The sequence below is a fragment of the Aspergillus chevalieri genome, chromosome 6 (genome assembly GCF_016861735.1).
Source record: "Aspergillus chevalieri M1 DNA, chromosome 6, nearly complete sequence".
Lineage (NCBI taxonomy): Eukaryota > Fungi > Ascomycota > Eurotiomycetes > Eurotiales > Aspergillaceae > Aspergillus > Aspergillus chevalieri.
Genome location: NC_057367.1, coordinates 14964 through 36991, shown reverse-complemented (window position 1 = coordinate 36991; position 22028 = coordinate 14964). Strand labels below are relative to the sequence as shown.

Here is a 22028-nt window from a genome sequence, read left to right as displayed (position 1 = left end):
CCCAGGATCGCTGCTAGCTTTGTTCCACCCGGAAATACATCGTCTTGAGGCCAGACCGGTCCAAGTCTGATATAACTGGTCTACGGACCTACGGATATGCGGGCGTGGACGGCTCCCGTCCATCACTCCGCAGCGGTTCTTCTGGTCATACGGCCGGAGACTGCATTGCTTTGAATGAGCTTCTGTCCATAGTCTTGCCAAGAATGGCCCACACGAGCGAATAAGCAACGCTATACGATTGGCAGCCCTGCTAACTCGCCTATGTGGGCCCGGTAATCTATCGCAAATCCCATCGAAAGGGGTTATGAATACCCTCATCGAAAGCACATCGTACAGCTATCAAGTATTCTTCACCACAATATCCCGGATCTCTGCATCGCTCAGGGACCGGACTCCAAGCAAGTCGTTTGACAGCTCCTCTGCCGGTACCAAACCACCAAAACCTTCGCCAAAGATAGCCCGTCGCAGGAAGTTGAAGCCAAATACGGCTGGATTCGGGTTGGGCTTGCCAAGTTCGTCGTAAGCCTCCTTCTCCAATTCGGCCGTGCTCACCGTCCTTGTTGCAAGCTGCTTGCCCGATAGCTCAAGGAGCCCCTTTTGCGACACATTGGCCTCCCTAACGTATACGGCTTGGTTTCTTGTCGCCTCCAGATTGCGGATGATTCCAGACACTGCCTGTCCGATGCCAGCCAGCGTCGTGGCGCTGAACTTTTGATCACCGCCGTCATACAGTTCGACTTCCGGGCCCTCGTGGTTCAGTATAAACTTGGTCTTCAAGCCCCAGTCCAGAAAGGGACCCGTGATCGGAAGGGTGTAAGAGAACGTGTCGTTGGAATTGGATGCCTCCTGCAGGTGTTTTTGGATAGCCACTTTATCCGCGTAAACGGGAAGCTGTGCAGCGCGAGGGTTGGTAGTATTAGCACCAAACTCGGAAGGAATGAATCGCTGAACTTTCGCCGCAACAGACGCATCGATCAATCGAAGATGTGTCTCTTTAGGGATTCGTCCGACACCCAATGTGTTGACCACCACCTCTTGGCCGGTCAGAGCGGAGGTAAGTGAATCCAACGAGTCGTAGTTCACCTTAGCTACACGGACTCGTTCGTCGAACTTGTTGTCTTTGTTTTCTCTAGTCAGGACCGTGACCTCGAACCCAGCGTCGAGAAGTGCTGCCAGAACGGCTGGGCCGAGGTTTCCACTTGCCTGTGTTCGAATACATCAGCGTACATGATAGACATCGAACTGAAAGAGAGACTTACACCGGCAATTGCGACTTTTGGTGACATCTTGTAAAAGGACACGCGATTGGATTTTAACTGAGACTGGTGTGATTCTATCGAACGAACCTCGGCAGTATTTATAGTGCGAGCATCATGAAGCATCGGAACTTCAGGGATCCTGACACCATCGCCCTCCCATCCACTAATGGAACAATTATTTATCGCATCCGACATGGCACCACCTCTCGCCAGCGTTGCGTGCACTATTGCTGCGAATTCGTCAGAATTGTTGGTAATCAACAGGAGATTATAAAGCAGTGCGGAATTGTTCGTACTTCGATGTAAGCCATGCCTTGTAGATCTATTCAGTCACCTGAATGATTCCAGGAACTACTACAATTTAATTCAATATCTTTTTATCGTGAATCGGAGTTTAGTTGAGTGTTTAGGATATATATTGTAGGTGATGGGCGGGGCCCGAAAGAAGTATGCCGGATGGGATGGAAGAGGATTTAGTTGGAGAGAAAGGAATGATGAACTAGATGAAGAACTAGAATACAGGAAGTCGATATGCTTGTATCTATGGATCACTCAACAAAGCAAGGTCATTATCTAGAATGTTCATATACTGCATATTGAGTAAGACAGAATGCAAGGAGAAAATAGCCTTTGCAGAGAAATGGCTATATGCTGACATATATCTACACTTGGACAACAGCTGCTTGCGCGAGACTATTTATCTTTGTAATTATAGCTGAGTATAAACTGCAAGATGCTTCAATCGTCGAAAATTAGAGCTTATAGAGCCGCCTGTCATACGAAGAAGACCACACGCCATTCTTTCCCGGAGCCAGAATCCCATTCGGATCAAGTGCATTCTTAACCATCTGATTGAATCGCATGAGTGCATTGTGATTCCAGTTGTATGTCTGCAATTTGGCCCATGAGTGCTAGATGCGTTCGATATTCACCCCAGCCGTGCTCTGCGCAGTCCGCAATCAAGGTCTTGATCAGCCAATGTGCTTTCCTCTTGGACTCGGGATCTCCCCGGTTGAAGGCGATACAAACGATGTGGTCTGTAGGTGTTAGAAAATGGGCCAGCTGATGACTTGAAAGGTGAAAACTCACGCATTTCTCGCATACCAATGGCAAAGGCACCCATAAAGTCCAGACCAGCCTCGACACAGCGCTTCTTCGTGACCTTATACTGTAGCATAGCATCGTCTCCGGAAATTTTACTAATAGGAGAGAAGAAAAGATGCGCTCCGTTTGGCAGCCAGTCGACCCAGCGCAGCTCATCAAATGTCGGAATGCCTTGAAGAGCCTTTGCACGAGTATGTAGGAGGTGGTTGCCTTTGACATCTTCTGGAAAAAAAATGAACACCCTTGATCGACGAAAACGCTTCTTTGATTTGTGGCCAAAGAACGTTCCGAATCGGCTCCGGACCCTTTCGAGTGGTAGTCAGAATTGCGAACCTGAGCATGGGTTACGAAAAAGAACTCACATAGATTGCCCCGTTGAAGTTCCATCGGCCCAGATTGAGATTCTTCGCGATTGCATCCAGCTCAGCCTCATCCAGCGGCTTTTCGGTGTCGGAGGTGTAGACTGTCTTTGAACCCAGCATTGCCGCGTCAAGAAGGATATGACGCAAGGTCGGGGACATTTTGGATAATCATTTGCTGTGCCCATTAATATCTCACACGCGAACAAGCATGGAGGGATTGTAGGTGTACCAGTCTAAGAGGCCGTATAATGTCGACCGCCTGGTGAAGGTCCTCATCTCTGGGCAATGAGATCTGATACGCTTGAAATCCACCAGGATCGGGCATCAACTATCTTCCAAGTAAGTTTGTGAGATTCGAGCCGTAAATCAGGGATAGCTCTGCGATATCATACCCACATGCCGACCTTGGTAACAATTCCGAGGTTGCTTTGCGAGAATAGTCCATCGTTGTACGGACCAAATCCGTACGGGAAGGGCTGCCAGCATTTGTTTGCCGCGTCTTGATGAATGGGATGCACTGATGTTCCGGGATTTTGGGGCAGTGCGCCCATGCCTGTACGGAGTAGCTCGCCGGACGGCAGGATCACTTCCATGCCACAATGCATCATCCAATGGTCTACGTCGAACATCAGCACCAAAATCTCGTTACTTGATTGCTGTATCATATGACTCACCTCCATACGGCGTATATCCAACACCTCGTTCCAAGGTATTTCCCATGACCGATCCACCACCGAGTCACCGACGTCAGGAACCTGGCATTCTCAGATTTAAGTTAGAGCCCATCGCTAGACACGAATAGGTAACTATGGACGTATGTCAATCCGCAATTTCTCCCTTAGACCATTCCTGACCAGGTATTCATGGAGTCCAGCAAAGGTCACGCCTGGTTCGACCACTGCGTAAGCAGCGTCGACGACTCAAGCGCCCGATTCATATGTTTGCCCAGGTCAATCACGACACTACCGCGCGATCGCGGAGCTGCTCCTCCATAGCCGGAATTGCGTCCGATGGACGTGGGCCACAGGGGAATCCGGTATTCGTTGGCAAGCTGAACGAGTCCCTGCACTTCAGAGACAGACCTTGGGTTCATCACTGCGGAGGCTACGAAGTAGTCTTGTTCCACAATGTGATGGGGATTATGCGTCTTCGGTGGCTCGTAGTAGGATCCATTCGCCAGGTCTTCCTTTGACGTAACCATATGGATGTTTCTCGGCCTACGATTCCCTCGCAGGCTGAAATAAATCGTGAAAATGCATCGTGACTGACGTTCGGAGGTAACGCCAATGGCCGAGAACCAGTGGACATGGTTGATCACCGCGTAACACAGCTGTAAGTTGATGGGATGTGGACTCGAGTACATGGAGTCTGCCTTCACTGGCCTTTAAATACGAACCCCCGACATGATCCCTGCCTCTTTGTGCGGGGAGACTGCCGCAAGTAGATTGATCAAGAAATCACCCTAAATTAGCATGCATATTCTCGGACAGCAACACGATGCCAACGCGGAGGCGGATGAGGTGATATCCAAATTTCTCTTTTGTCTTGTCGAATCAGCGGTCAGTAGTTCAACCAGTGTTATCATGAACAGCATCCAAGCTGACGAAGCGTAAAAGAACGATTCATTAGAAGACAATTGGGTGCTAGCATCCACAATGGAACGTCGTGGATACTCTCATGAGGCAAATAGCCCGAGATACTGCATACGACTATTGCATTCGTCAAAGGAGGCGAGTCTGTACCTTGGTAGGAAGAACGAGGGAATCCACAATTGCGTTTTCCACATAATCCTCTTCTCTAAAATTTAGAACCATGCTACTAGCGACTTTTTCTTCAGGTCAAGAATGAGCTATGCCAACATAAGCTACAAAGGCTTACAGGTTGTCGCAGGCTCCCCAGCTTTGGGCTTGGGGAGGGTTTACAGTGTAGTTTCCCTCTCCCGCGATAACGACGGAGCTACCATCAACGCCTTTGATGGTACAAAAGCCTCCTCCGTTTGACCAGACGCTCTTCACCACCGTCGGATTGTCTACAGCAAATTAGCAAGCAGCCCGATACAGGTGATGCTTGATTAAGAGAAACTAACCGATGCGGACTGATGTGGTGTCTGCTGGAAATGTTTCCCCGTAAGAGGATCCGTCAACTCCATAGAAAGTCAAAGCCACGTTAAAGACTTGTTTTTTGACTGGGTTGGCTCTCGCGAGAGCAGCAAGGCTGCACAGACTGGTGATAAGAGCTGAGAACTTCATTTCAGCGGTCTGCAAGGGAAGCGGGTAGCTTTCAGTGTGAAAAAATATATATATAGAGAATGAGACTTATTGGTATCCTGAATAGTGTATCGAGATAGCTTTCATAAAGATGGAAAGAGTCTTGATATACCCATTGTACGAGGGGCTCACATATCCGCAGAAAAAACAAAACATTACAGCTACGCCATGTTAACGTGCCACCTCGTATTCAAGACACCAAATATAGCCACTGGCACTTTGAAATACGAGTTGCAGTGGTGTTGTTCTTTCTATTCCGGCGCCCCAGCTATGCATTGACGAGAGGGCAGCTATGAGGATTTCATGTGGCTAAGTAGGCTCTACAAACATGAGATCCACGGAATTGCTATAAATCAACCAACCAAAGTTCAATTCATGACATACTTCTAATCATGGGTCTTGCTATGCTTTTCAAGCAGGATGCAATATTCTCCGCAGAATATTAGCAGTTTACTAGAGCGCTTTGAATTTGGTGAATCATGTGGTGGCCGGCATTATTTATGTAACATGCAACATACGGTATTCTTGTAATTCCGCATTGTAGCCGATTATGCTGGTGTCACACAAATCATGAGAGCTCAATATGGAATACCATACACAGGTTGCATGAGAGAGAGATTTCATGCCGTTCGAGATACATTGGTCAAGGCACATTGCGAGTCGTCACGTCCATCAAATAAAGTACAAATTTCTGAAAGTGCTCTCCTGCTCTGTGGCATTCATTGTGGGTGTAGCACACCCCGAGCGACTTACTACATGCCTCTAGCTTGATCACGGGTTTCAGCCGCTTGTGCGCAGACATCTCACGATCCACCAAAAGGATCACGCGGTCTCGAAGGTGAAATGACTTTATGATACCATATCAACTCCTTTATCATGCACTGTAGCCGTTATGTAAACCCCATTCGAACCCTGCATCTCCAGTACACTGTCGAGGCAGAAAACCCAGGCCCACATGAGCTGTTCAGTATTGATGTTGGACACGGTTGTTATAGGACTGTCGTAAGATCCCGTACAAACCCTCAGGATATGACTTGGCACTACGGCCTGCGTGGATTGCAAGGGGGAGGATGAACGAACCATATAAACATCCAACAATTCCCTTGTTCCTATACCTTCTTCTCTTTCTCTCTTTAGTTATTTCTTCTTGTACGATAGACACCATTAGGTTGAGACAATCTAATTGTGATCCCTAACAACAATCACTTCAAGAGTGCTTAGGCGGAGGATGATCGCTCATTATATTTGATATCACAGTAATCATGTTCATAACCAGTTGATTGGACTTTCTTGATGTTGGACTCTAGACCTGAAATTGTTATGAGATTTTATGTATTGTATAGGCGAGGACCTGCAATTCCCTATTCGGGTTAGTTTACCAGCCTGTTAGTATATATAAGGAGCATCATTTCTCTCTTCCAACATTTCTCGTACACCACCAAGCATAATCATGCCGACCACGCGAAGCCAAACCAAGAAAATAGATCTGGCATCGTCTCAGGATACTGGTGCAACCCCCTACTTGATGAACGAGGCCGCCTGGGGGCCAGTGCTTGGATGGCTGGACCTAGATTATTCAGAGACTTCGCCATTGAAGCGAATCGAATGGAGAAATGCTCTGAACCAGATCCAAGAGGCTGATGGCTGTCGTTATATCACCTTTTCGTGCCCCGAGGAAGAGCCCCAGAAGTTATGGATTATTATCCGTAAGGCACCAAATTGAAAATCCTGCCTTGACTAAAAGACACTGACAGCGCGATTGATAGAGTGGTCGTCAGCGGCGCAGCGAAACTGCTTTCACCAGTCAGATAACGTCGCAAGTGATGCGAAGAAAATCCTTTATCCGATAAGCTCTGGCATCAGTGACGACGGGAACAAAGTTCACTTGATTGACCGGGTTGACTACAGTATTGGCAAGGTGATGCACGCTGGATTTCCAGCGTCTCCCAACCCGGAAAAGGTCCACGAAGTGTGGATGGCCTGCTTTCCAGTCGGCGCGCTAAAACATCAATGGGAGCAAGAGCAGAAGCTGCCCCTATTGCTGAACTTTTATGCACGAGATGAAGAGTCTTCGAACCATATGGCTGGGATTCTGAGTCAAAGTGTGGCCTGGATTTCAGGCGAGGTGAATTACCAAGGGATACGGTGTCAGCGGATCGCATGGTTGATGGAGTGGAAGTCTAAGGAGGCAGAAGAGCTCTACAAGACGACTGTACGATGGGTGAAAGAGGAAGAAGGTCAATCTAGCAAGCCACAGCTAGCACTGAACATGTTTATTGATGACTTGAAGAGCTTTGAAATGGTTGGGTATGAGACCTGGCACGCGCAATTTGAAGATATCCGAGACACCCTCAACAATTAGTGTTTCCAGAAAGTCTACAACCAATGCATTCAGTCATTTCATGGGAAATAAGAATAGATATCTTGATCAATCTCCGTGCCAACCGTGTCATTTCCGGGCTTTTCTCGGAAAAAACAGTCTCGTTGTAGCTTGTGAGACCCTCTTACGGCTATGACTCAAGACCAGTCATATCCAGTGAGATATGTCGCAGTCGCGAACTAGGCGTAATTATCAGCGTTCGTCACGGTTTTTATTACATCCCAAAACCGGCCCATACGCCGCCTTCTTTTCCATCTTTTGGAGGTGGCGGAGGTTATTCTCGGACCGATATCTGGGCAAAAGTCCGGGCTCAATCCAAGTATACTGGAGCTTAACCCTCAAGAATAGAGCAAATTAACACTCCATGAGCCCATAGCTAAATAAATGTCGCGATTACATTTCGGCAACCAACGGTGGATAACCGGATAGGCCAGTGCCATTCGATTTCAGATGAGTGTCAGTGATCGTCCCAAAACCATGCCTTGTGAATGAATCATTGAAAAGAACACCTCACAGGCTCACAGGAGCAGTCACATCGACAGGCATTCTCATCTATAGAGGCTTCTAGTTGTTCAAACTCAGAGCTAGTTGGAACAGAACGGGGGTATTCTAGTAGGCACGGTTCACCAGGGCCTTGTTACATTTTCCTAATACATGATAAACTGAACAGTAATCACAGGCGTGGACTTGCCTGAATCTAGCGTTGAGTTGTTGGGAACTCGCTACTAGAACAGCGCAAGTATAACACAACTCATACACATATAGCTCTTGGTATGGTTTAGTAGACGTACTGGATAGGCCACTGAGTACCAGAGGTGAATCTTAGGCTGAAAATAACGAAACGGCTGTCAAGGAATCTAGAAGTGAGGCAGGCTCAAGCCATAGAGATCAAGTGGAGGACGGAAGAGATGTGACGATCATTGGGAGTCATTAATACAGCAGCTTTAGTTCAAAAATCCAAGTACAGATGCGGACGAGAGATAGTTAAGAGACCCGATAACAGAGATAGGGCAGATGCTGTCTCTGGCTCCATGCAGGCAACTCGTCCTACCAGACATTCGAAGATGCATGCAGGACATACTCGCTCTCTATCCTTGTCTGCTGGCAAAGCCTGACAAGGCAAAGCAGTTACCGTCTGTTCCTATGGTCATTCCGGTCCGTCGATCGGATAGACAAACAACAAGTATCACCAAACGTCCTCCACCCCGAACGCAACGGCGTCGCCAAGACGCCAACGACAACTGCGATGTTGAGAATGATCTGGCGGCGCATGGGCTGATTGGAGATCATTCAACGTCGATAAGCAGACCCAATGATGAGACAAAGGAATGCCTAAGGAAAAAGCGTAGTCGTACACCCAGCGCAAAGGTGACAATCCGAAGCACTTCAGCCTTGACCGATGATGCCACTTGATGGTGTTCGAGCCTGCCTCAGAGACCACCAGATGGCGGCTTTGCACACACATCTAGTGAAACGCAAGAGGTTCTTGACCAGGGGATTCTAAGTATCCAGCCCCACAGCCCTCGGCATACGTATTTCATGACATCTCTCCCAGATGTTGTTCAACCGGCGCCTATGCCATTGACTCCTGAGATGCCTTCTGCGCAGCCGTTCAGTTCTAGTAGCTGTTGCGCGCAAAATCAGTCGGGGTCGCGACAAGTAGCTCGCAAGAAACGTCATAAGCTAATCCCTTTTTAACTGCTCAGAACCGGGCGGGGTCTGCTGCGGCGTGACGTTGCCGGAAACTTCAAGCACCAGACTCTGGTGTATCTTCAAACTTAGTATTCCAAGATATGGAGAGGAGTCGGGGATGTTTCCTAAGGCTTATGCATTCATGGGCAGCTCAACTTGATCATATCTGAAGACAAGCTTGAAAATATGGCGAAAGCAACTTCTCTAATCTAGGAGACGCATTGCATTCAGTGTAGTCATGAGAGAAAGCACCCATTGATTTTGATCATATTTTTATCAGAAAGATTGTAGAAAGGAGGTATCGCCCCAGAGACTCATAGGGACAAGAGACTGTAGAATAGCTGCTGGCCTCAAGTCCGTGGACCATGGTCTGTCATAGCTCTAGGGCTCGGTATGGACAATAAACTTGATTAAATAATAATAATAATATGAACAGTGCATGAAACCCAGAAGATAGAGGTATCGCAGAGAGCTTGAGACTGCACCATATCTTAAATACCTTTTATCTGTGGTGATGGATAATACTCGATCAGCCGATATTATTTTTATTCAATCAAGTTGATTGTCCATATCGAGCTTTAAAGCTATGACATACCATATTCCAGGAGCTTGATCACATGCCAAGAGGGTCGCTATTTTCTTGGGGACAGACAGGATAGACATTGTCTGAGTTCAATTGGGTCGAACAGTTATTACCACAATACCCCGAAAATCTTCCCAGACCACCACCACCTTGTTCTATGTATCCTCAAGCATCCTCATGATGGACTGGTTTTTGTTGAACCAGTCCCAAAGTTGAGCTCCCGAGAGATCCATCTCCATGTCCACATCCCCAAATACCGTGTTCTGCATCGCTGTAGGCCCGACCAGCCCATTTACAAGCCCCATCCCGTCCTCGTTAGCCTCGCTGTGCGACGCCATGTGACTAGGAGCATCTGCAGTATTCGTCCCCGGGGCTCCCACAATTCCTCCCGAGTCCAATGTACCGAGCCCGAGACCGTTAGAGGTCGTGCCGGCGAATGCATCGGCATACTGCTGCTGAGCCATTGACCACGACATCCCCCCTTGCCCACCGTCCGCGCGGGATTTGACCTCGACATACTTGGCGGCGACGTCGTACAACGCCTTGAAAAGGCGACGTTGCTTGCCGCATGTGTTATGTGCGCGGGAGTCCGATGTAGACTCGAGCGTCTCGACAAGACCTCTCATGTGCTCGAGGTCTGAGGCCTCGGACGTCTCGATGATGTGGCAGAACAGAATGATGAAGGGGATGAATGGAGACTGGGTGATGGTCCTGCATCTCCATGTCAGATTGATCTGGCCGAGGACGGAACGGGGAACCATCGATAACGAACCAGTTGATGTATGCTTCCAGGAACACCGTCCTCCCTCGCGCCTCGGTGATCACGGCGACGCAGCGGTCGTGTTCTTGGAGCGTATCCCTGGCGGCATCGATGCATTCTTCACAAAATGCAGACGTCGATGGCTTCTCCGGGGCGATGCTCCGGTAGATGAGCGTAAGCATGGAAAGGCCAATGACTCGGTCAGAACGTCTTGCTATTTCGTGGTAATCCAGTCCCAGTACTTGCCCTTTGCTCGCCTCGTAATGGTCCTGTGGCCAGTCAGCCATCGACGTAGTCTCGAGGAGTGATTGGGACAAGAAAACTCCATGATCCTGGGTAGGTAGCCGGGACAAACTCACGTGGATGCCTTGCGCATGTTGCATGGCAGTTTTTAACTCCGCTACAAGAGCCCGGGCACGAGACGTCCGGATGTGCAGCGGTTGCATGAGGGCTCCTGGACTGTAGATGTCGTCGTATATCCGACCCTGTATACTCGCTATGTTGATCCAACCGGGAGCCAGTTCGGCCAAGAAAGAACCGCTGGGACGCTCCATACCAAGACGGGTCAGGGTGATGTCCTGATCTCGGAAGGTCGATGAACGACCTAGGCGTAGCGATAGCATCTTCTCGGTCATGTATATGGTCCAGAACAAGTTCATCTTCTGGGTCTTTTCTTCTGGCCGCTCTATGCCTGTAGGCACGTTATGTTGTAAGCCAAGAGCTTGTACCATATGCGAGGCTGAATTGATGAAATTCCACGCGGCAGATGGCTTGCTCTTTTGAAGGCAATACATCGACTATACATACGGTCAGTCGGAACAGGACCTTTCGATTGGTTCTCGCCAAAAAAAAAAAAAAAAAAAAAAGGCAAAGAGCTTACCGCCATGCCCATGGCATATATGAAGTCCATATTTGTTGGCTGATGAAAGCGAAGGTTGGCAAGGACAGTCTGGAGGTTCGCCTCGCATATGAAAGCCTGCGCGTCGTAGTCTTGCTTTGTTTCTTCGTCGGTGACGGCTTTGGAGCATTCACAGAACAGCCAGTAAAGACCGCAATGGACGATGATCAAGTCAGCTTCGGTAGCTGGACCAGGCGATGCGATTTTGATAAAATAGTCGCTGAACTGGGTGGGCCTAATAAAGTCCCCCAGCCATAGCATGGCCACTTGCGGGCATTCCCTGGCCATACGCAAGCATATGAATACCTTGTCGATGGGCGGCAAAGGGAGGTTGCGGGTCGTCAAGCCGGGTGGGATGGCCTTGGCATGAGGATACAGTTTATCGAGCGTATCAGACTGTTGTTTCCCAGAATGAACGGCAGCCCTGAGGCCGTCGAGGACAGCTTCCATCTCGTGTGCGACCTCGGCGTTGGTCGTGTTGTTAATGGCATTCTGCAGAAATTGACTAGCGAAGACGGCGTGAGCGAAAAGCGACGATTCGCCCTCATACTCCGCTTTGGAAGAGTTGTAGTGCACTTCACGGACGCTCTCGCCGGTGGGATTATACAGCAGGTTCCCTTGGTTTGGCGTAAAGCCAAGTGAGGAAGAAGATGGTGTTGGTGCGAACGAGGAGGACGAGCAGCGCTCCTCCTGGTTGATCTTGATAGGGTCTGCAAAGTCGAGGGGTTTAGAGGTTCTACTCTTGGTCGGCTCATGACTCAACTGGCTCATCCTCTGACTGAGCTCGTCGATTTTCCTAGATATTGCATCCAATTTGGAATCACTTGATGGATCTCAGCATGGTGTTCCGCCTCACTAGGGTTTGATAGGCGGTCGGTTATCTTGCAGTTACTTACTATGCGTTCGAGACCATGACCCTCTGCCGCCTTTCTCTAGGTTTGGGGCCGGTTGCGTATGAGCACTGTGTCCCAGCTTTGACACAGTGAGAACACGGGCTCACCCGGTCGCATTTCACCTGGACGAGAAATTAGACACTGATACCCATGTAGGTTCCCGAGGGATTGATGTCTTGTCTTCACCTTGCGCTGGCGGCATCGATGACACTTTTCGAAGAAGCTGATCAGCCACATGATATGATTTCACATAAGGTAGGTGCATCGGTAAGCTTACTGCTAATTTCTCGGTCGCGGTAGGATTCTGTTCTTCATCTTCCCCAGCCCGCGAGAACGAGACGTCTGGTTCTTCTTCCATCGAGAGTGAGTGAGCGGGCGGTGGAGCCCGCTGAGGCGCTGCCGCCCGGTACATGTACGGACGTCTTTTGGTCGGCGTCAATTGGTTCTCCTCGTCCTCCGAAGACCTCACAAGCGAGCGACGCGTGCAAGGTCAAGAACTTGTGTTTGTGTAGGCAGAGGCATCGGACCCTAGATGGAACGTTGGGATCCGAAGAGATGGGCTTTAGAAGGTCTCGGAGCCCCAGCGCACATGGCCTCCGAGTCTCACTTCGTCACGGGCGCTGTAGTGATGGCGAGGCTTGGCGCTGGGCCTCGGGATTTCGGAGGCTCGGAGGCTCGGAGGCTCCGCCCTCAGCACTGACTCCCTCTGATGTACTCTGATAGAGGGCGAACATCATGATAGCCAGGTTGTTAGGACCGGACGTGGTAGCCTCCAAGCTCCCGAGGCATTAGAAAGCAAAGATGAAACGCGTGTTCTGTCAAGGCAAAGATTCGGGGACGTCTTCCATTGTAGCTTAAATAGTTTCCTCTTTTTTCTCATTTTCTATAGTTATGTTCATTCCCATTCCCTAATCACTTTCTTTCATCAGATTGGACAAGCTCGATATCTTGCGTCAATCGTCCACTCCTTTATTCCTTTTCTACACGCGAACACGGAGCGAACAAAATGGCAGCTCCTTTGGACCCTCGAGAGGCCGAGAAAGCTGCCGGAGTAGCCAACGATGCTCAAATCCCAATCAAACCTGAGAAAGAAAATGACGAGTCCGCCGAGAAGAAGAAAGGCACGAATGGTTTCCTGGTAAGTCTGGCCGGAGAGTTAATGGCTGCATCCTCATATGTACGAGTAATGACTGACGAGCTGGGACGATCTATCTTGCAGAGAGTTTTCACCTTTGGCGATACCAAACTCTACGCCCTCGAATGCATTGCTTTCATAGCTGCTATTGCGTCTGGCGTTGCTCTCGCCATGGTTAACCTGGTCATGGGACATTTCTTGACACTGCTTAGCGACTTCAGCTTCTCCGACGCGAACTCGATGCCTGGCAATTTCATGTCCGCCGTGCGGACGTCGGCGTAAGAGCATTGTCCCGCTTTGTTTTGTTTCTAGACGATGGCAAGGGTCATATGCTAATGCAACCAAAGTCTCTACTTCGTTTACATAGGCGTCGCCCGTTTCGTGGCTACCTACATCTACGCTTCTCTCTTCACCTACGTCGCGTACCACTTGACCCGCAACGTCCGACGAAGTTATCTACGGGCTGCCTTCAGCCAAGAAATTACCTACTACGACCAGGGCGCCTCCGGCTCCATATCTCAGCAGGCGACCACGAACGGCAAGCTCATCCAATCCGGCATCGCAGAGAAACTCGGCATCGTCATCCAAGCCATCTCCACCTTCCTGGCGGCGTTCGTGATCGCGTTTGTGGCACAATGGAAGCTGACTTTAATCCTCATCTTCATGGTGCCAACTCTGCTTATTGTGCTCGGCATGGCCGGTGGCATCGATGCCATGATCGAGACCAAGATCTTGCAGGTTTACGCCCAAGCCGGTAGCTATGCCGAGAACGTCCTCGGAGGGGTCCAGACGCTTCAGGCCTTCAGCCTTCGACCGAGGGTGATGGCCAAGTACGACTCTTACCTCCAGGATGCGTACACTCAAGGGATGAAAAAGAATAAACTTTACGGCATTGTGTTTGGAGGGCAGTATTTCGTCGTCTACGCCGGCATGGGCCTGGCTTTCTGGCAGGGCATCGCTATGCTCGACCGTGGCGAGATTTCCGACCTAGGAACCGTCTTTGTGTCAGTTGCATCCTCTCGCGAGCCAGCAGCCAGACTGCCATTTCATTATAGATATCCTGGGACTAACTAAGACGTCAGTGTTCTCTTCTCCGTCATCATGGCTGCGAGTACGGTCATGCAAGTAGCACCGCACATGGTCACCTTCAGCCGCGCGGCAACCGCAGCTTCGGAGCTGTTCGCTCTCATCGATAGGCAATCCGAGATCAACCCCTTCGACGAATCGGGAGATAAACATGACGAAACTGCCGGCTTCATCGACCTGCACGGTATCAACTTCAGCTATCCTACGCGTCCAGATGTTACCGTCTTGGAGGACTTTACCCTAAATATCCCTGCAGGTAAGGTCACGGCGTTGGTGGTGAGTAGTCTCCGATCGTATCTGTCATAGAAGCATCTAGTTAAACGGGAGAAAAGGGACCATCCGGCTCAGGAAAAAGCACAATCATCAGCCTGCTCGAACGGTGGTATAACCCCCGTGCAGGCAGCATCTCCCTGGATGGCACAGACATCAGTCGGCTCAACCTCAAGTGGCTGCGGACTAATGTCCGTCTAGTTCAACAGGCAAGACACCAAAGTGCATACTACAGACTTGCAAGACACTTCTCTAACGAGTCCAGGAACCGGTGCTCTTCAACGGCAGCGCGTTCGAGAACATCGCCAACGGCCTCGTCGGCACCCAATGGGAGACAGCATCGCAAGAAGATCAAATGCAGCGCGTCCAAGAGGCCGCGAAGCTCGCCTTCGCGCACGACTTCATCCAGAACCTGCCGCAAGGATACCACACACGCATCGGCGAGAGAGGCGGCCTGCTCTCAGGCGGGCAGAAGCAGCGAATCGCCATCGCTCGCAGCGTCATCTCAGAGCCCAAAATCCTACTCCTCGACGAAGCGACCAGCGCGCTCGACCCGCACGCCGAGGGCATCGTCCAGAAGGCCCTCGACAGCGCCTCCGAGAACCGGACGACCATCGTCATAGCGCACAAGCTCGCGACCATCCGCAAAGCGGATAACATCGTGGTCATGTCCAAGGGCAAGATCATGGAACAGGGGCGTCACGAAGAGCTGGTGTCCAGGAACGGCATCTACGCCACTCTCGTCGAAGCTCAGGACCTCGCGCCGGGTAACATCGAGAAGAATCACGGCTCGGGGGGCACGAGCACGTCCGATGAGGCTTTGGAAAAGGAAGACGATCATGTCGTTCGCGTTCAGTCTCTCGCCAGCATCCGGACGGCTGAGGTGCAACAACTGGCGACACTAAAGGACCGGGAAGACTACGACTTGTATGAGAAGACGGGCATTATCCGCAGCATTTGGAAGCTTCTGAGGGGGACGCCCGATATCTGGCTTTGGTTCGCGGTCACAATAGCCACGTGCATCGGAGGAGGTGAGTGATCTCGACTGAGAAAGGCTCCCCAGTTCCAGCCCTGGAGAGTGTGGCACTGCCACTAGACTTGCTGACCACTATGTCACTCGCAGCCGCCATCAACCCTGGGCAAGCCCTCTTGCTAGGCAATATCATGAGCATCTTTACTTCTCCAAACATGGTCGCTCGCGGCAACTTCATCTCGTTTATGTTTTTCGTCATGTCGCTCAGCATTCTCGTCATATACTTCGTCATGGGCTGGTCGACCAATACTATAGCACAGGTGAGAGCTTCCATGTTTTTGGCGCGGAAAAGAAAATTTCGTTCCCAGTCTCGCATCACGATACTGACCCCGAGCGTACCGTATCGTAGGGTCTCAGCAGGAAGATGCGACGGGAAATCTTGGAGTCCTTCCTCCGGCAGGACCTCCGGTTCTTCGACCGGCCCGAGAACACGGTGGGCGCGCTCATCAGCCGGCTCGATTCCTACCCACAGGCCATCCTGGAGTTGATGGGTTTCACCGTCGCCATCATCCTCATGTCCGTGATCAACATCGTCGCGTCGAGTGTCCTCGCGATCGTTGTGTCCTGGAAACTCGGGCTGGTCGGCGTCTTCGTCGGCTTGCCGTTCATGATGCTAGGCGGCTACGCGCGCGTCAGGCTCGAGACCAAGATGGACGACGAAATGGGCAAGAGGCTGTCGGCGAGCGCTTCGGTGGCTTCGGAGGCGGTCATGGTGATCCGCACCGTCTCTTCGCTCGCCATCGAGAGCACCGTGCTGAAGAAGTATGTCGACGAGCTCGACTTCGCGATCTCTCAGACAAGCGGGCCCATGTTCCACATGATGACCTGGTTTTCTCTCACGCAGTCCGTCGAGTACTTCGTGCTGGCCTTGGGGTTCTGGTGAGTCTTCGCTTCCTGGTTTTGCGGATTCATGTGAAGCGACTCGGCTGATTGATTGTGCCAATAGGTGGGGATCGAAGCTGATCAATGACGGGGAAATCAGCTTCTATCAGTTCATTGTGTCGTTTATGGGTGTTTACTTCTCCGGCCAAGCCACCGCGTTGGCTCTGAGTTTTGCCAGCAGTGAGTCCGTGGAAGGCTCCAAGCGCACTGGGGTCGGGTTACTGACAGCTTCCAGGCTTCACCAAGGCAAATCAAGCCGCCAACTACTACTTCTGGCTCGACGGGCTTGACGGGACTATTCGTGAGACTGACGACAACCGCAAAGAGGGACCCGAGCACGGGTGCCACTCCTACGACTTCCAAGACGTGCAGTTCTCGTACCCCTTGGCGCCGGACAACCGGGTTCTCAAGGGCGTGTCTCTGTCGGTAAGTACCTACTAGACGGGTTTGAGATCGAACCGTGTCCACTGACACTAATCCTTTTTAGATTCAACGAGGAGACTTTGTGGCCTTCGTGGGCGCCTCAGGTTGCGGAAAGAGCACCATGATATCGCTCCTAGAGCGCTTCTACGACCCGACAAGCGGCTCCATCACCATCGACTCATCTGCACCTCTGTCGTCCATCAACCCACTTCTGTACCGCAAGCAGGTGGCCCTGGTGCAGCAAGAGCCGACGCTCTTCCCGGGCACGATTCGCGAGAACATCTCACAGGGTGTGCCGGACCTCGGCGCGACGGAGGCGGCGTCGGACGAGACGCTGGAGGAGGCGTGCCGGGCGGCCAACGCGTGGGACTTCGTATCATCGCTGCCAGAGGGCCTCGACACACCGTGCGGGACGAGCGGCAGCCAGCTCTCGGGGGGTCAGCGGCAGCGCGTCGCCATCGCCCGGGCGCTGGTGCGCAAGTCCAATGTGATCCTGCTCGACGAAGCGACGAGCGCACTGGACACCGAGTCGGAGAAGCTCGTCCAGGGCGCGCTGTCGGAGGCGGCATCATCCGGGGACCGGATCACCATCGCGGTGGCGCACCGCCTCTCGACGGTCCGCGACGCAAACTGCATCTTCGTCTTCTACGCAGGCAGGATTGTGGAGGCCGGGACGCACGGCGAGCTGGTTGCGAAGGGGGGCATGTATGCCAAGATGTGCGAGGCGCAGAAGTTGGACGGCGCTGCATGATTTCTTCCTCGGGAGTAGGCCTGGACATTGTCCTTGGCTATACCAACTTTTTACCAATTATAGTAATGTCACAACCTGGCTTCTCTCGTATCGTACCTGGGATTCAAGTTAGTTGTATTTCGAGACAGGACACTTACCCTATACCCTAACCCTATACCCTAGTAGCAATTCCATCCGGCCCTGCATTCATTTTCTCCTCCGTTCATTGGTCCGTCTCCCGTCTCCATCCCGTCTTCGGCTCCACCCTAACCAAGAGGGGTTGGTGCATTGAGGCATCGATGGCTCTAGGGTTTCGGAGAACTCCAATGCTGATTGGCTGGCTGAATCGCCGCTGAACGCCCAATGGTTCTGGCTTGTTGACACATGATGCCAATGGCAGGAGAGGGCCGAACAAGCTGAAATTTTCACAGCTTATAGAGCAGCCCCTGAATTATATCTGGCTCGCTTGGGAGGCCCATATCACCCAAAATGACGGCGTGGTGTGGGTGTGAACATGCCCGGTTTTGGCGCGCGGATTTGTTGGGGTGTGGCCCGACCGTCGCCATTCCACCGCCATGATCGACCCGGTGAATTTGGGGGTCATTCACTCATTCAATTCATCGAATTCACAGCATTTTTTACTACACCCATTCATTGGATTGAGCAGCCATGGAGAATGAACTGTTCCAGAAGATCCCAAGCTTGCAAGTGATTATCTGTCGCCAATGCAAGCATGGCGTACGACCGGCAGAGGTCGAGCGACATCTGAAGCGGAAACATCAGTTCAAGCATCAATCCGCCCACCAGTTGGCTCAGGCAGTCCAACAGTGGGAGGATATTGAACAGGACAGTGCGGCCATCCAGATCCCACCAGTAGTCGACAACCCACTGCCCATTTTACCGTGTGAGCCCAGTGGCTTGTTATGCCAACGACATGACCCCCTGTGCCATTATGTGGCATCCAACATGGGCACCATGCGGAACCACTGGCGCCAGGTCCATCAATGGTCCCAACAGACCCGCCGTGGCCGGGTTGGCCAGAGAGAGTGTACACAAGGGGCCGCTGAGCTCCGGCGTTCATTCACCACCGTAGCGTGGCAGCAGATCTTCCCATCGGGCCCGGGGTCCCATTACATCCATATCCGCTTCCCAGAGGGCCACCCACCACCACCACCACCACCGCCCCCCGCGGACCAGGCCCAACGGGCCGTCGATGCCATCATCACCGCATGGGATCAGGCTCGAACGGCCCAGGAACAACAGGCCGTCATCCAGGCCGATTGGATCACCGATGCTAACCCGTGGCTCCGCCGGACCGGGTGGGCACGATACCTGGAAGGTGTGCACCCCCAGGACCTGCTCCGGCTGGTGGAAGCGCCCCCCGAGGAGCCCCCGGATCCCATTGAACAGGCCATCCAGGCCATTTGGAATGCCATGGGCCAGTTGGCCTGGCGGAGCCAGCAGACCGTGCAGCGGTGTGGAACCGGCATTTGTATGGAGGCGGCCCGGACCGAGGCCGGACAGACCCCATACCGGCCGCTCCAGGCGTACATGGATGAAACCAGTGTCCAGAAGCATGTGCAGGCGTGGCAGCAAGTGTTGGGCTTCATTGCACGCACACAGGCCACCCAGGCCGGACAGGGCATGCAGGAGTGGTGTGGTCCGCTGCCCGTGTATGGGATGACCGCGCGGCAGCAGCGGAAGTGGCAGATCTTGTGGCAGCTTGCCATGCCCACCATGGCGAGGCCCCAACAGGCGCCCCATCGAGCCCGGGCTCGGGCGGTCCATATGTTCCCTGGGGCCGGTCGGATCCTAGAGCAGGGTGGGAACCCCGGCAGTTATCGGGCCACAGAGGGGCGTGGGGTGAGCCCCGGAGATCAGCCCACAGCCGGGCATGGGGTGAGCCCCGAGCATGTGGAAGAAGCAGAGGAGACTGGCAATGCAGGCAGCACCGAGCCGGCATGGATGATGAGCCCAATGGAGCGTGCCTGCTTGGAGTTTTGCATTGAGCTGCTCAACCAGCGCCACCGTGCCCATGAATATGAAAGCCCCCTTGTGTGTGCCATGGCGGTGCTCGGCTGGGGGGAGACTGGGTGGCGTGATCCCGACAGTTACCCCCCCCCATTTTATCGCGGATGATCAAGCTTGCGCGGTTCATGGTGGTGCAGAAGGCACTGTGGTTGGATCCCCATGTGGGGGACATTATTCAGATGTGGCAGGCACAGGCTAGCACGGCGAATGGCACAGTGAATGGCACAGTGAATGGCACAGTGAATGGCACAGTGAATGGCACAGTGAATGGCACAGTGAATGGCATGGTGAATGGCACTCCGAATGGCACTCCGAATGGCACTCCGAATGGCACTCCGAATGGCACTCCAAATGGCACACCGGCTAGCCCAATAGCATGGCCGTTGGCCAGTGCAGATGCCCAACTGGCCGATATCGATGAGGGCTGTGATAGTGCCAGTCCCACACGCCACACCCCCACCACGGTGCACGATCGCCCGTCATTTCATGACCATGTGCAGCAGATGGTCAGCCGCTTCATGATCCGTGGCACCCATGGGCCCATGCAGACATTGCTCGACTGGCGCACATATGGGTTGAAGATCCATTACAATAGCACGGCGCCGGGCCATGTGGCGTGGATGGGAGCCGATGAGCTGTTGTACAAGGATCTGCATTTCACGATGGGTGAATTCCGTGGGTTCATCCACAGGCTGGTTGGGGCCACACGGGAGCTGCTGTGTGAACTATTATGTATTGCCGATGGTTCCAGCAGCGCCCACACCCCAAGCACCATGCCGCTGCCCGCCATCCCGTGGCAGGGCTTGTATGATGATCCCACCCAGGGGCACCCGGGCTGGAACTTTTTGCATGATCGCCGGACCCGGTGGCCCGTGGATGGCCGGTGGTGGATGATCCAGCGGCTGCGCACAGAGCGCCCCGTGCAGCAGCAATTCATGCGCCGGGGGGCGATCCACGGCCCATTGGTGGCACAGTATCTGGCCCGGGTGGCCCGGTTCAAGGAGAAACTGGCCGTGGCCATCCATATGACGGCAGGGCAGCCGGCACGGGCCCCCGAGCTGCTCAGTGTGCAGTATGTCAACACGCCGAACAACCAATTCTGCAATGTGTTCATTGAGGATGGGATGGTGACACTGGTGACTGCATACCACAAGGGCTTCCATGCGAGCAACGACAGCAAGCTGATCCACCAGTATGTGCCACGGGCGGTCGGGGAGTTGGTGGTGTGGTATATGTGGCTGGCGATGCCATTCATTGACCAGTTGACAGCGTGGCAGGCCGGCACTGCGCATGGCACGGTGAATGGCACGGTGAATGGTACAGTGAATGGCATGTCGAATGGCACATCGAACGGCACATCAAACGGCACAGCGAATGGCATATCAAACGGCACACTGAATGGCACATCGAACAGCACATTGAACGGCACATCGAACGGCACATCGAATGGCACATCAAACGGCACACTGAATGGCACATCGAACAGCACATTGAACGGCACATGGAATGGCACACCGAATGGTACGGTGAATGGCATGTCGAATGGTAGACTGAACGGCACATCAAACAGCACATCGAACGGCACACCGATTGGCACACCGATTGGCACACAGGCCGGCACATCAAATGCCATGTCGAATGGCACAACGATTGGCACATCGAACGGCACATCGAATGGCACATTGAACGGCACAGCGAACGGCACATCAAACAGCACACTGAATGGCACATTGAACAGCACATTGAACGGCACATGGAATGGCACACCGAATGGTACGGTGAATGGCACATTGAATGGCACACTGAATGGCACGGCGAATGGCACACGAGCCGGCACGGTCGATGGCACATCAAACAGCACATTGAACGGCACATGGAATGGCACACGAGCCGGCACGGTCAATGGCACACTGAATGGCACGGCGAACGGCACACTGAATGGCTCATTGATTGGCACGTCGAACGGCACACCGGCATGGCAGCCCCCCAGCCCATATTTATGGGGCCCCGACCCGGGCATGCAGCGGCCATGGACCCCTATACCCTAGTGCGTCACCGATCCAGGGCCCGATCGGTTTTCTCTAATCCTCATTGGTCCGTTCGTCCCGTCTCCGGTCCCACCCCTTCGTCCCGTCCGTCCGTCGATCCGTCGATCTCGATCTGTTTGTCCGGTTATTAAGACGCTGCGAGCTCCCCTTCTCTTCTTTCCCTTTTTCCTTCCTGTCCCCGATATATAGATA

General features: G+C 52.5%; 10 protein-coding genes across 10 annotated transcripts; 4 read left to right on the top strand and 6 right to left on the bottom strand.

Moving 5' to 3' along the window:
* Positions 1-339: 339 nt before the first annotated feature.
* ACHE_60016S (aromatic alcohol reductase) lies at positions 340-1286 on the bottom strand (the record flags this gene model as incomplete). The annotated part of the gene is made up of 2 exons (XM_043281144.1): positions 340-1203; positions 1260-1286. The coding sequence occupies 2 exons, from the start codon at positions 1284-1286 to the stop codon at positions 340-342; spliced, it is 891 nt and encodes a 296-aa protein (XP_043138652.1).
* Positions 1287-2099: 813 nt separating this feature from the next.
* Positions 2100-2796, bottom strand: ACHE_60015S (uncharacterized protein; the record flags this gene model as incomplete). The annotated part of the gene is made up of 3 exons (XM_043281143.1): positions 2100-2296; positions 2349-2668; positions 2726-2796. The coding sequence occupies 3 exons, from the start codon at positions 2794-2796 to the stop codon at positions 2100-2102; spliced, it is 588 nt and encodes a 195-aa protein (XP_043138651.1).
* Positions 2797-2852: 56 nt separating this feature from the next.
* Positions 2853-3445, bottom strand: ACHE_60014S (uncharacterized protein; the record flags this gene model as incomplete). Its single annotated transcript, XM_043281141.1, has 4 exons — positions 2853-2900; positions 2955-3053; positions 3118-3341; positions 3400-3445. The coding sequence occupies 4 exons, from the start codon at positions 3443-3445 to the stop codon at positions 2853-2855; spliced, it is 417 nt and encodes a 138-aa protein (XP_043138650.1).
* A 160-nt stretch (positions 3446-3605) lies between these two features.
* On the bottom strand, positions 3606-3926 carry ACHE_60013S (uncharacterized protein; the record flags this gene model as incomplete). Its single annotated transcript, XM_043281140.1, has 1 exon — positions 3606-3926. The coding sequence occupies one exon, from the start codon at positions 3924-3926 to the stop codon at positions 3606-3608; it is 321 nt and encodes a 106-aa protein (XP_043138649.1).
* Positions 3927-4543: 617 nt separating this feature from the next.
* Positions 4544-4974, bottom strand: ACHE_60012S (uncharacterized protein; the record flags this gene model as incomplete). Its single annotated transcript, XM_043281139.1, has 3 exons — positions 4544-4550; positions 4604-4754; positions 4812-4974. The coding sequence occupies 3 exons, from the start codon at positions 4972-4974 to the stop codon at positions 4544-4546; spliced, it is 321 nt and encodes a 106-aa protein (XP_043138648.1).
* Positions 4975-6442: 1468 nt separating this feature from the next.
* Positions 6443-7354, top strand: ACHE_60011A (uncharacterized protein; the record flags this gene model as incomplete). Its single annotated transcript, XM_043281138.1, has 2 exons — positions 6443-6698; positions 6759-7354. The coding sequence occupies 2 exons, from the start codon at positions 6443-6445 to the stop codon at positions 7352-7354; spliced, it is 852 nt and encodes a 283-aa protein (XP_043138647.1).
* Positions 7355-9802: 2448 nt separating this feature from the next.
* Positions 9803-12076, bottom strand: ACHE_60010S (putative C6 transcription factor; the record flags this gene model as incomplete). Its single annotated transcript, XM_043281137.1, has 4 exons — positions 9803-10358; positions 10420-10676; positions 10767-11204; positions 11288-12076. 4 exons carry the CDS (start codon positions 12074-12076, stop codon positions 9803-9805), a joined length of 2040 nt encoding a protein of 679 aa, XP_043138646.1.
* Positions 12077-13204: 1128 nt separating this feature from the next.
* Positions 13205-17778, top strand: ACHE_60009A (ABC transporter ATP-binding protein; the record flags this gene model as incomplete). Its single annotated transcript, XM_043281136.1, has 10 exons — positions 13205-13611; positions 13681-14337; positions 14416-14695; positions 14752-14880; positions 14955-15720; positions 15813-15982; positions 16072-16601; positions 16669-16784; positions 16840-17030; positions 17092-17778. 10 exons carry the CDS (start codon positions 13205-13207, stop codon positions 17776-17778), a joined length of 3933 nt encoding a protein of 1310 aa, XP_043138645.1.
* Positions 17779-18426: 648 nt separating this feature from the next.
* On the top strand, positions 18427-19896 carry ACHE_60008A (uncharacterized protein; the record flags this gene model as incomplete). The annotated part of the gene is made up of 1 exon (XM_043281135.1): positions 18427-19896. One exon carries the CDS (start codon positions 18427-18429, stop codon positions 19894-19896), a length of 1470 nt encoding a protein of 489 aa, XP_043138644.1.
* A 17-nt stretch (positions 19897-19913) lies between these two features.
* ACHE_60007A (uncharacterized protein) lies at positions 19914-21836 on the top strand (the record flags this gene model as incomplete). Its single annotated transcript, XM_043281134.1, has 1 exon — positions 19914-21836. One exon carries the CDS (start codon positions 19914-19916, stop codon positions 21834-21836), a length of 1923 nt encoding a protein of 640 aa, XP_043138643.1.
* Between the last annotated feature and the right edge of the window lie 192 nt (positions 21837-22028).